Here is a 13165-nt window from a genome sequence, read left to right as displayed (position 1 = left end):
CATAGTATGCACTCCGTATGTAATAGTAGCAGTGGTAATAGTAACAGTTCTTACTATTCCTCTTTTATTTCTACTCAAAGGCAATAACAGTACCTTGTGCACAGAAAGCACTCAGCTCCTTTCTTATTCAGCTTGCTTATCTTCCTCTTGTTTTCCTCCCCATGAGCTTGTAGGACAGATATAACTGGCTAAATCCCAGCCTTTTTCACTGCAGATTAACTTCCATGTAACTTCTTCTCTGCCATTTAATAAAGTGCCTCAAAGTTCTGTAAAGGATACACAGGTATCCCTAAAGTCTGGAATCATGGACAAGGCATCTAGTCTATGGGCACCTAGTCTGTAAAAGAATAAAATATTACCTATACTCTTAAACCTTATGAATACCCTGTAGAAATAGTTCTTCCAAAGTTAAACCAAACGTATATACAATGGAATACCACTCAGCCATAAAAAAGAATGAAATAAAGCCATTTGCAGCAACAGGGATGCATCAAGAGATTATCATACTAAGTGAAGTAAGTCAGAAAGAGAAAGGCAGATACCATATGATATCACTTATGTGTGGAACCTAAAATATGGCACAAGTGAACCTATCTATGAAACAGAAACAGACTCACAGACATAGAGAACAGACTTGTGGTTGCCAAGGGGGAGGGCAGGTGGGGGAGGGATGGATTGGGAGTTTGGGGTTAGTAGGTGCAAACTATTACATATAGAATGGATAAACAAAAAGGTCCTACTGTATAGCACAGGGAACTATATTCAATATCCTGGGATAAACCATAATGGAAAAGAATATTAAAAAGAATGTATATATGTGTATAACTGACTCACTTTGCTGTACAACAGAAATTAACACAACATTGTAAATCAACTATACTTCAATTAAAAAAAAATTTTTTTTTAATGGTTAAACCAAAAAGAAATAGAGCAGGCCAAAATGCCTTCCTTTCAAAGCTTTCCCCACTCATGAGAGGTTGAGAAAGAAACATATGAACTTCCCTATGGCATCAACCTTTCTTAATTATGTTTAAAATATCAGTTACTTAAATCAGGGCTCCATACATCTATACATTGTGAAGAGAAGTTCCTTTTCATTCCTTCAAAGCCTTTAAGTCACAGAGGAACTGCTGGCACTGAAGGTGGTCATGACAAGGCAGGAATGGGTGGATGCTGCCACCAGCAGTGGTTGAGAAGGGGATTAGTACTCACGATTGGTTTGGAAACTCAAAACTGAGATCTACCTCAGTACACAGGTTCAAGACCACAAATATGGTTATATGTTATTAATCATTTTTTTAGTTTCAGAAAGAAAAATGATTGCTATTGCTTATATTTAGAATTACATTTTTATATATTAATAATTCAAAAACTTGAATATAACTTCAAATACAAATTTTCAGGAACATACACACTATATTTGTAGAGCCCTGAGGCTCTACATTTTTTAATGTGTAATCTGGAGATCCCCAATTATCTGAATTTGTAAATGTAACTGATCACTGTTAAACCAAATGTTCTTAGCCTCCAGGAGAACCACAAGATGAAGATGCTATGTTAATCGAAGAAGTGAACAGATTTCCATCCTTTAAAAGGTCACCAGTAACTTCTTCAGAGCGACTACACTTAAATCCACCTAAATCCGATAAAGTCCTCACAAATGGTACTGAGAAGAACTCCAGTTCCTTCCTGTCCAGCATGGATCACGCTGCCTCTGGGCCCAGGAAATCATCCTCTGGAACCTCCTACGGCAGAAGGCCCCGGAGCACATCCCTAAATTCCCAGCGGTTTCAGTTAGTAATTTCAAAAGCACCCAGTGGGGACCTTTTGGATAAACATTCTGAACTCTTTTCTAACAGACATTTGCCATTCACCCCACGCACTTTAAAAACAGAAGCAAAATCTTTCCTGTCACAGTATCGATATTATACACCTGCCAAAAGAAAAAAGGATTTTACAGATCAGCAGATAGAAGCTGAAACTCAGACTCAATTAAGCAGGTATGGCACAACAGCCAATAGTAGATCCTTCAAGATGTGGTAGAAATTAAATAATATTCCTTACTTTATATCATGTACCCTATGTGCCACACTTAAGGTCTGGTAGTGCCCTTTTGATTAGAATGAGGTTAATGTGGCTTTTCCTTCTGCATGAATCACTAGAACAACTATCAGAGTAATTGTTGAAAAAATAAATAGCTATTAAACTTGTCAAGCTCCTTATAAACATGAATGTTACGTATTTTAATTTATTGTTTCAAACATGGTACTAGAACTTTTGTATGTTTTTAAATATACTTTCAGAGAATCCGTAAAATATGTCATCAGACAGCATTTGTGTAAATATGTTTATTGATTTATGTTAGAAATGGCAAAACAATGGGCTATATTGGGGGAGAAAAAGCAACTGTTTGTCTAACTACCCCTATGCTTCCCTCCCTGCAAATACTCAGCAACAGCTCCTCAGGTATAATGTAGGCAATTGGGATAATTTCTGGAAATTAAGTATAATTTGCCTCAGTAATATTTTCATATACAGTAGTGCCTGGCACATAATGAATATTCATTAAAGGTTGCCAGATGGTTGAAGAAAGAAACAAATCTTGTAAAGTATTGAGTGTCAGCGGATTTGTGATTGTTTTTCCTAGTGTTATATAAATGAATACTTATCTGGTGCTAGGTTTTAATTATTTTTAAAAGTAAAAAACAATTTATGATTAGTATTCTTTTGTCTGGGTAAAGATAAGAGGTATAGTAAGATCAGTCTGTATACATTTAAAGAATTAAGGAATTAAATCTAATGATAGAATTTTTAAGTGAAGAAGAAATGAGGGAAGCAAATACAACGAATACTTTTCTGATTATATTTTTGACAGCTTTTGAAGATAATGCTTTCCTCTTCCCTAGTCCCATTCTGTCCAACTGAAATCTAGCTGCTATTCAAAAAAAGGAAAAAGAGGCATATGTAATCCAAACCATATCTATTTCCCGATTATATAATTAGAAATTACACATTCTACAAGAATAGATGCATTTTATCTCTCATGTTTGAAGTTTATTTTTTTCTAGCCAGTAAAGCTTATTACCACAGTGTTTATACTTTGAAGATTTAACAATAATTTCTTTTAAAATATTACAGCTTTCAATCTGATTTTGAGACAGTTGAGATTAAGAACTTCACAGATTCAGAAATGAACATAAAGCAGGTAATAAAAATGAGATTTCTTTGTGTCCTACATTAGAATTATAGCTGCTTTAACAGAACATGTGTAGCTATTTGGACTGTGAAGAATAATCTCTTGATGACACTTCTTGCATGTGATACAACCAGTATACAGAAGTATTGCTTGTTTACAGATGGTTATATGTCTCTGTGAGCGGCCAGGTGGATCCTGCCCAATCCGGGAAGTCATTTTTTGTTGGCAACTTTTCTAGGTGGTTGGTTGGCTGGCTGGATAGACGGATGGATGAGTAAAATACCTTATATGTTCTTTTCAAAGTTGCAGGCTTGGATCACTAAAGGAGCCAGAAAAGTTGTACAGAAGTTATTTTAGTTTCTATGCCTGTATTTTTTTTAAAGAATTGCCACTGATTATATTATTGGAAATAATACATTTTATAAAAACAGATGGATATCATTCTCCTGTGCTTGCTTTTACTTTTTTCTAGACTGTAAAGATCTTTTTTAGTGTTTGTATTTTGAATGTTTAGCAATCATTTATTTTAAAATATTACAGCTTTAAGTCTGACTTTGAGATATAAACTGATTATTTTTATTTTAGGGGTATTAATCATACACTAATTTAAATTTATTGTTTGTGAAAAAGGTTTGTCTATTAAAATGTCAAGCAGATTCAGGGATAATATAAGCATACTCAGCTTCCCTCTTCCCTTCTGAAAATGGGTAGCGGATCGTAGTTTTCCATCCCAGCCATTAATAGCTGTTTGACATAGGGTTCTGCCATTTAAGGCCCAAGGACAAATCAGTTCCTCTGAGAGCTGAGTTTCCACTTCTAGAAAAACTGTACTTAATGTGCAGGATCATTGGAAGGATTAAATGTTGTAGGTAAAGTACCTAGTCTGACCCGGGCTCAGTAAATGATGGCTATGACTAGCTTGAGATTTAGGAATAGGGTTTTTAGCTCCGTAGATAACTAAATAAACTAAAGCAGAAGTCCGTTTTTATGACATTGTGCTCCGAATGTTTATCTAATAACCCTGTAAGAAAACGGCATGTCCCCTTACTCCATAATCAACTTGAGGAAGCTAGTAAGAGTATTAGCTACAGTAGATAGACCATCCTAACAGCACTTTTAAAACGGTAAAGCACTACACATAAATTAGCATTCTAAAGATTAACTCAGATAATGCAAGTAAATGCTTGACACAGTATCTGGCCCCTCATAAGCGTTCTATAAAAGTAGGCTGCCATTATTTTTGTTTTTTTCTTTATATTGTTGTTCATACTGCCGGAGCTACCACTGCTTCTACAATACATATTTGATAGGTTGGCATTTGAAACAGATGGGCTATTTGAGTTTCTGAATAATTGGCTATTTTCTCTCAAGTTTACTTATTTGCTTGGTTTCTCTTTATATGTTTATTTGTGGTATTCTTTAATGTCATTTAAAATATTCATCATTAAAATATAAGAAATTGTTTGACCTTTAAATAAATTTAAGAAAAAAGTCTTGATTGTATGAAAAGTGAATTCTGAAACATCCTTTGTCCTAATATATCAGTCACATTTATCTACTGGGTATCTCTGTGCTCTTTCATCAACTATTTTTGGAAATTTCCTGTTTTGCTTTAGTTCTGCTTTCATAATGTATTTTTGAAGCAAAATAAAGATTTATTCTTCTCATTGCATCCCCAGGCATCTAGCTGTATGTCGTATGGTACCAAAGGAAAAATAACCCCTTTACCTTTACAAGGACATGAATTACCATGGGATGAGGTTAAAGACAGTGCTCTTCAGTGCTCCTCATCAAGGTATTTCACCTGTTTATATCTAACTGCTTTCCTGTGTAACAGACGTACAGACTTTGCAACATGAGGGGACTTCCCTGGCGGTCCAGTGGTTAAGACTTCGTGCTTCCACTCCAGGGGGCGAAGGTTTGACCCTGGTCAGGGGAACTAAGATCCCACGTGCCGCGTGCTGTAGCGGGGCGGTGGCAGGGGACAGACACTTCAGACTTGGAAACATGAGTACTGTTTTAACTGAATGCTGTCCCATCTGTTTTGGTATTACACAATTCAGTGGCCCTGTTAGTTTTACTAAGGAAGTATTACGAAGTAGGTAGTCACTAAAAGTGTAAATGAATTCATTTTGCTAATTCATTAATAAAGGGAAAAGGGACACAGGCTTGTATTATTTACTATCCCTCTTCATTATGAGAAAGAATTTTCCCCAAGACAGATCCTCCAGCAGTGATGCTAACCAGTTTACATGGCACAGATAGTACTGAAGAACCCTACCATTTGAGGATTCAGCATTTGTGCTTTTGAATATTCCTCATGTGCTAGTGCTTTATCTGTCCGTGCTTTGTAGAGGAGGCACTATTTTTTAAAATGACTCCTCATGTTTTGGAATTACAGAACACTGCGCCTAAATAAAAATGATAGGTTAGCAGGTAGTACAGAACCTAAAAAATGCCTTTGATAGCTTCAGCTGTCAAGTGCATTTCCAGTGTCAGAGTTTGGATAATGAGATGAAGGAGGTGGAAGGAAAAAAAGACTAAAGAGCAAGAATGAGACATCCTGTAGCAGACTGGAAGCAAGCACACACAGCCCTTCAGGGCCCAGGTCTTCCCTCAGGCCTTTCCTTAGGGAGATCTCACCTGGAAAGGCTTTGTGGGGGGAGGGAGTGGCAAGGAGGTTTATTGCTGACTTCTCTGTCTGTAAATTCATGATGCTTTAGTACTCATAACTTAAGATACTCTCTTGAGCCAGTTGAGCCAGTCTTCAGTGAATATAAAGAATAACCTAAAGAAAGGGATAGTTATCTTTCCCAGTAGCTTCTATCTAAAAGAAGTAAAGTAAAATATTATAACTGAATATACCTGAATAGGAAGCTTGGAATTAACTAATGATGACATAACTGAATAATGACAAAATTTATCATAATTAACAGCTTAAAACTTTTTTCTATAGGGAGATATGTTTCCAACATCATTTATGCTTTAATCTTAGTCAAACTAATTGTTTATACAAGGTAAGTTTCATAGTACAATTTTTAAAAGGATCATGAATTTGTAATTATAAGACTAGTTTAAAAATCTCTCTTTGCTACTTACTAGCACATGACCTTGGCAAGTTACTTAGCCTTTCTGCCCCAGGTGAATTGTTCAAGAAGTGGAAAAAATAACACCTACCTAATATACCTGACAGGGTTTTTCTGAAGATTAGATTAGATAATGAATGTGAAAAGTGCTTTAAAATTCTGAAACATATTATTACTACCATATTACTGTATGCCAAATCATTGTTTTGTTCAAACACTCTAATTTTCTCTTTCCAGGGCGGTATGCCAATGTTCCCTGCAGCCTCCTTCAGGGAGAAAAATCTATTCTGAGTAAGATATTTTTGACTTCTTCATTCTGCTTAGTGGAAATGAAGAATTAAGACTCACACAAATTATTATTAAATTAGTCAGGATTGAACACTAATCTTTCTTTACAACCAGCTTTGGGGTTCAGTCATATAATGCACACCAAATCTGAGAGAATGACCAGAATTTTCTGAAATAATTATTGATCACTTCATCTTTATGTCCAGTAGAAATTTGTCCCTACGTTAATAATACTTGCTATTTTTTTTATAATTAGTACCCATAATTTTTATTTTTATAAATAAAAATAATAAAGATGAGTTTTAGAGAAATGTAGGCTTGGTAGCTCAGGATACCATTCTTGGAGGTTTCTTACTTCACCAGTTTTTTGCAGATAAAAAACCCACTTCTGGGTTTGAATGTTGTTTTAGTTAAGCTGTATTTTTTCAGGGAAAACAATCTACTTTTATAGACTTTCATTTATTCTCAAACTTGCTGCCTGTGAATTGGTTTGAAAGTGTAATTTTTATGCAGTATTTTAATCTTCTATTTGATTTGCTAATTAACTCTTTCCCTTGTATTTACTTTTTCAGTAATTGAGTAGTTGCTTGCTATTTACATTTTCTATCATCACTGATTTTTAGCTAATTAAAATCAAACCTATAATAGTACCCTAATTTTCTTGTAATAACTTGTAAAATATAGTTAACTCAGAAGATAATATAACAGAGAAATGTGTCCAAGTAATTAAAATTTATTACTGTATATACACAGATTTTTCTTTTAGAATATTTTTCCTCATCTCCAAACCTTTTGAGGAAAAAAAATAATTTTTTCTGCTCGGTAAATTTCTCAACCTTAAAACAGTATGCTCTCCTAGGAGCAGGAGAGGATTTCATCGTTGAAGTTCCTGTTTCTCTGGATGACTTTCTTCCTTCCCTTCTGCCGTGCAGAGGGACTCACACCTCTGCTGCTGGACCTGGTCAGGAGCCAGAGGAAATTTAAAATGCTTGTCAAGAACACGGGCCCCCGGTGGGTCACACCTAGTTGCCCTCTTGGCGCTGCCCCTGGTTGCTTTCTGTTCTGTTTTTTGTTTTGTTTAATCCTTGCTTATTTTTTACTTCCTGATGAATGTTTCAGACATCTATGAAGTTTTACTCTATTAGGGAATATTGTCTCATCTTTAATATCAATAAATATCCTTGCATAATTTGAGAAGGTAGATGTAATGTTCATTTTATAATATTCCTCATAATAATGTGAGATGGAAGTACATTTGTAATAGTACAGATATTTCTAATTAGGTACTCATGTTTCCTATCATTTTCAGAGTAAATAAGCAGTGATTTTTTATGCTGTATATCACTTTGCCTTCACAGTGAAGAAGAACTGTTGTATCTGAGTTTCATTGAAGATGTAACAGATGAAATTTTGAAACTTGGTTTATTTTCAAACAGGTTAGATTTTTTAAATTGTATTATAGTGGTTGAATGATATATTAAATACTCTTCATTTGGTGTTAATTTTTTAAAGTTATTTCCACATATTAGGAAATGAAAATGATATTGCTTTCTTAGGGGATCATGTTCTTATAATTGTAATTGTTCTTATAATTGATAGTAAATTATAAAGGATGTTTAATTCATACTCTAAGGCGAGTTCACAGTTTGGGGAGGTAGAGAAAAGAATAGAGAGTTTGTTCATTAAATACTGTCATATCTCTTAAATACAGAGAACAAATTGCCAGAGGTGGGGCAGGAGGGGCAGAATGGTTGAAGGGGGTCCAAAGGTACAAACTTCCATTTATAAAATAAACAAGTCATGGGGATATAATGTACAACATCATGACTGTAGTTAATAATATCATATTGTATATTTGAAAGTTACCAGGAGAATAGATCTTAAAAGTTCTCATTACAAGAAAAAAATTTTCTGTAACTACATATGTTAACAGATGTTAACTAGATTTATTGTGGTGATTATTTTACAATATATACAAATATCAAATCATTACATTGTACACCTTAAATTAATATAATAATATGGCAATTATACCTCAATTTCAAAAAAAGTTTATCACAAAGAAAAAGAAATGGTATCCATATTTTTTGTTATAAATTTATTTATTTTTGGTTGCATTGGGTCTTCATTGCTGCACGTGGGCTTTCTCTAGTTGCGGCGAGCGGGAGCTACTCTTCATTTCAGCGCACAGGCTTCTCATTGTCATGGCTTCTCTTGTTGCGGAGCACGGACTCTAGGTGTGCGGGCTTCAATAGTTGCAGCACACGGGCTCAGTGGTTGTGGCTCTCGGGCTTCAATAGTTGCGGCATGCGGGGTCAGTAGTTGTGGCTCACGGGCTCTAGAGCGCAGGCTCAGTAGTTGTGGCGCACAGGCTTAGTTGCTCCATGGCATGTGGGATCCTCCCAGACCGGGGCTCGAACCCACGTCCCCTGCATTGGCAGGCAGATGCTTTTTTTTAAATAATTTATTTATTTTTATTTTTGGCTGTGTTGGGTCTTCGTTGCGTGCAGGCTTTCTTTAGTTGCAGCAGGTGGGGGCTACTCTGTGTTGCGGTGTGCAGGCTTCTCATTGCGGTGGCTTCTCTTATTGCAGAGCATGGGCTCTAGGCATACGGGCTTCAGTAGTTGTGGCACGTGGGCTCAGTAGTTGTGGTTTGTGGACGCTAGAGCACAGCTCAGTAGTTGTGGCATGCAGGTTCAGTAGTTGTGGCTCACAGGCTCTAGAGCACAGGCTCAGTAGTTGTGGCACATAGGCTTAGTTGCTCTGCAGCATGTGGGATCTTCTCGGACACGGGTTCAAGCCTCCTGCATTGGCAGGAGGATTCTTAACCACTGTGCCACCAGGGAAGCCCCTGGTATCCATATTTTAAAGAAAACCATAAAACTGTCTTTATTCACAGATGACATTGTCACCCATGTAAAAATCCCATATAGTCTACAAAGAAACAAGCCAAAAAAATACTGTTATATCCGTTAGTTTATAATAGACTAGTAAACTAAATTTTGCTGTTTCTTTGCAAAGATCCATCATCTCTTTTTACTATTTGAAACTGTCATGAGAATCAAAAGCAAGCTTTTTTTTTGTTACAACTGTTACTAGTAACGTGAGGACAAATTAAAGGCTACATTTGCACACTGTGAGTGAAAGGGGAAGTTTGCAAAACCAGATTAGTATTGTATATCTTAAGGAAACTGTGTGGTCCTGAGCCAGCTTATACATTTATTTAGCTGAAATTCATTTAGATAAAACTTTATGATATGTATCATAGGACCCCATTATGTATATGCTACATGCTTTCCCTGTCATAATAATATGTGAAGTGCAGACATTTTTAATGAGTTATTTCTATTTCTATATGAAGTTTCTTAAAGTGAACATTGTCATTATTAGTATAAAAAGCTACACCAAAAAGACCTGAATTTTTTTACAATAATTCTGTTTACCTCTTTATGTTAAAAAGGAATGTTTGCATAATGGGTGTAGAGTTTTAGATTTGCAGGATGAAAAAGTTCTATTGATCGGTTTCACAACAGTGTGAATATACGTAATGCCACTGAACTGTAGATTTAAAATTGGTTAAGATGGGGCTTCCCTGGTGGCGCAGTGGTTGAGAGTCCGCCTGCCGATGCAGGGGACATGGGTTCGTGCCCCTGTCCGGGAAGATCCCACATGCCGCGGAGCGGCTGGGCCCGTGAGCCATGGCCGCTGAGCCTGCACGTCTGGAGCCTGTGCTCCGCAATGGGAGAGGCCACAACGGTGGTAGGCCCGCGTACCGCAAAAAAAAAAAAAAAGTTGGTTAAGATGGTAAATTTTATGTGTTCTTTTTACCACTACCACAGCAAAAACATTGATACCAACTGTAAATAAAAACAATAAAGCAAAGGTTAGAAGCCAAAACAAAAATGGTTGGCATGAAAAATGTGTATTTATGCTTAAAAAACTCACATTTTTCTTTTAGATTATAAGGCTGTTTATTATGGCAATTTTTATAGTAGCACCAAAAAATGTAATCAACCTACATGTTGAATAGTAAAGGTTCAGCTGAATAAATTGTAGAATATAATAGTAAGTTCTGTTCAGAAATTTTAAATGATGTTGTAGAAGTGAATTTATTGATGCATAAAGATGTTCAAAATATATAGTTGATTAGAAAAGCAATATAGATATCAAAACAGTATGTATTGTGTAATCCCAATTTTGGTAAAGAAATATATATGCATAGAACAGTGCCCAGAAGTGAATGGTCCAAACATTATTGATAGTTTTAAAATACAGAATACAGATTTCTTGGACTTTTTAAACATTTCAAATAATTCAGAAAAACTAAATCTAAGATTGGCTTATAACTTCACTGAGAGTAACAAATGGTAAAATGAAACCGGTTGATGTACTCCTGTGATAGCTAGACAAGCATGGTGTAGTTGAAAGAATGTGTCTGGAGCCAGACATATCTGGGTTTCATTCTCTTAATTGCTTGTGACCTTAGGGGAGAGTAAACCATCATCTTAGACTATGTCGTTTTCTCATCTTTTAAAATGGGTTTTATAATACCTTTGTCTCCCAGTATTGGTCATGATCAGAGACGTATAATGATTATTATTTGTCCAGCACAAATGTCTAACACTTAGTGGTGCTTAATAAGTGATAACTTTAGGTTTTTATGTGAATTTACTATGAGTGGAATTTTTTTCAAGTACAATTTGGAAGCATTGTAAGGTAACTCTTTACAAAATTCTTTGTAAAGAATTTTCTTTAGGGGTTTGCTTTTGGGGGGTTGTATATGTGAAAGAGAAAGAGGGGGGAAGGCTTTTGATGTTTGTGTATGTGTGTGAGAGAAAAAAGATAAAGAACTTTTTGTGTGGGGGGGGGTGGAACGTCACTGAAGATATTTTATTAACAGAAATGTAAGTAGCATGCAGTCTTTTTAGAAGAAACATTGGCATCTGTTACATAACTAAAACATAGTGGAAGCCATACTAGCTTCCAAATTGGAGAACTTGACAGAACAGGGAAGGATTAGTGTTTATCTCTGGAAAGAAAAAGGGTAATCTAAAACATATTTTCCAACCTTTAGTAGTTTATTGTATGGCTATTTTATATTCAGTTGATTTTCTGATTTTGAGACATTAACATTTTTATTTATCATTTGTAGGTTTCTAGAACGACTGTTTGAGAGACATATAAAACAAAATAAACATCATTTGGAGGAGGTTTGTTGTCTTTAGAACTTCATTAGAAAATTTCTAATATAGAAAGAATTTTAAAGTTTTACCATACTCTCAATCAATGCATTAAGAGCAAGCACTTTTTTTCCCTTGTGCTTTTATGTGTACTCTGGGGGTGAGGGGTGCGGGCAGAATGTGGAAGAAGAAGTATGAATCCTGCTGAGGTTAGCAGCACTGCAGACAAAAGTAATTCAATTTGACTAGCTTAATTAATATTATTATTCTTGTATTTTTTTTTTAACTCCAGGAAAAAATGCGCCACCTGCTACATATCCTAAAGGTGGACTTAGGCTGCATTTCCAAGGAAAACTCAGTAATGCTAGATGATGTTGGTATGTTGCATTTACTTGATTTTGAAAAGGCTGAGAATTCAGAACAAAATGAATATAAAAATGAACAAGATTTAGCCATTCAACAGGAACGTCAAGAATACCAAAAAGCTTTGACTATGTTATTGTCTGTTCCAAAGGATGAGAACAAGATAGTCTCTTCACCAAATGAATTTTTCCTGCCTGTCTATAAATCACAGGATTCAGAAGGGGTTATAATTCAACAGGTAAATGATGAAACGAATCTTGGAACTTCAGTCTGGGATGAAAAAAATGTAAGTATGTCAGACAGTTTACTAGACCAAGAAACTTCTGTGAATGTCATTGAAGGAGACAAAGACAATGAAAAAGTCGAGACTTCAAATGAATTGTGTTGTTTTAGCACAGCACTCTCCCCGTCTGTTCAGTTATGCAGTGTCAACGATGGTAATCAGGACATGGAAGGACCAACTCTTAAAATCATGGAAATGAGCATTGAGGACCGATCTTTCGATGCTTGATCTTCATTAATAAATATCCCAAATGGCCAATAATTCAACATTCCTTTCACTTTTTTTTTACTTTTTTTTACTTTTTTATATTAAGATTTGTTTGTTTTCTATGTTGTATAATAAATTACTGTACATTTAGCAGCTTGAAACAGCACACATGTATTATTTATCCCACAGTTTCTGTGGACCAAGAGTCTGAGCACAGCGTAGATGGGTCCTGTGCCCTTGGTCTCACAAATCTATGATCCAGGTGTTGGCTTGGGCTGTGGTCTCATCTGGAGGCTGGACTGGGGGTAGATTCTGCTTCCACACTGTTTTCAGGTTGTTGGCATAATTTCTTTCCTTGTAACTTTAGGTTTGAGGGCTTTAGATTCTTGCCGGCTGCGGCCATTGGCCACCCTCAGCGACTAGAGGCTGCCTGCCATTCCCTGTTACTTGGCCCTCTCCATAGACAGCTCACAGCCTGGCTGCTTGCTTCTCTAAGGCTAATAGGAGAAAGAGAGAGACTGCTAGCAAGATGGAGTCTCATAAAACGTAATCATAACATGAT

At 35.9% G+C, this 13165-nt stretch overlaps 1 protein-coding gene across 3 annotated transcripts in view; it reads left to right on the top strand.

Moving 5' to 3' along the window:
* The window catches only part of SPATA7 (spermatogenesis associated 7), a 35970-nt gene extending 23173 nt beyond the window's left edge, over positions 1–12797 (top strand). For 2 of the 3 annotated variants that reach the window (XM_082647987.1, XM_082647989.1), the window contains 8 exons: positions 1525–2000; positions 3139–3205; positions 4876–4991; positions 6520–6573; positions 7929–8006; positions 8282–8338; positions 11723–11780; positions 12043–12797. In XM_082647987.1, the coding sequence (XP_082504113.1) occupies positions 1525–2000; positions 3139–3205; positions 4876–4991; positions 6520–6573; positions 7929–8006; positions 8282–8338; positions 11723–11780; positions 12043–12624 (1488 nt within the window). In that variant the 3' untranslated portion in view covers positions 12625–12797. The remainder of the gene's footprint in view (positions 1–1524; positions 2001–3138; positions 3206–4875; positions 4992–6519; positions 6574–7928; positions 8007–8281; positions 8339–11722; positions 11781–12042) is intronic. The other variant, XM_082647988.1, reaches the window with a different exon arrangement.
* The last annotated feature ends 368 nt before the right edge of the window (positions 12798–13165 follow it).

This window comes from Grampus griseus, assembly GCF_964374135.1.
Source record: "Grampus griseus genome assembly, chromosome: 2".
Taxonomy (NCBI): domain Eukaryota; kingdom Metazoa; phylum Chordata; class Mammalia; order Artiodactyla; family Delphinidae; genus Grampus; species Grampus griseus.
This window is presented reverse-complemented; position numbering and strand designations above follow the sequence as displayed.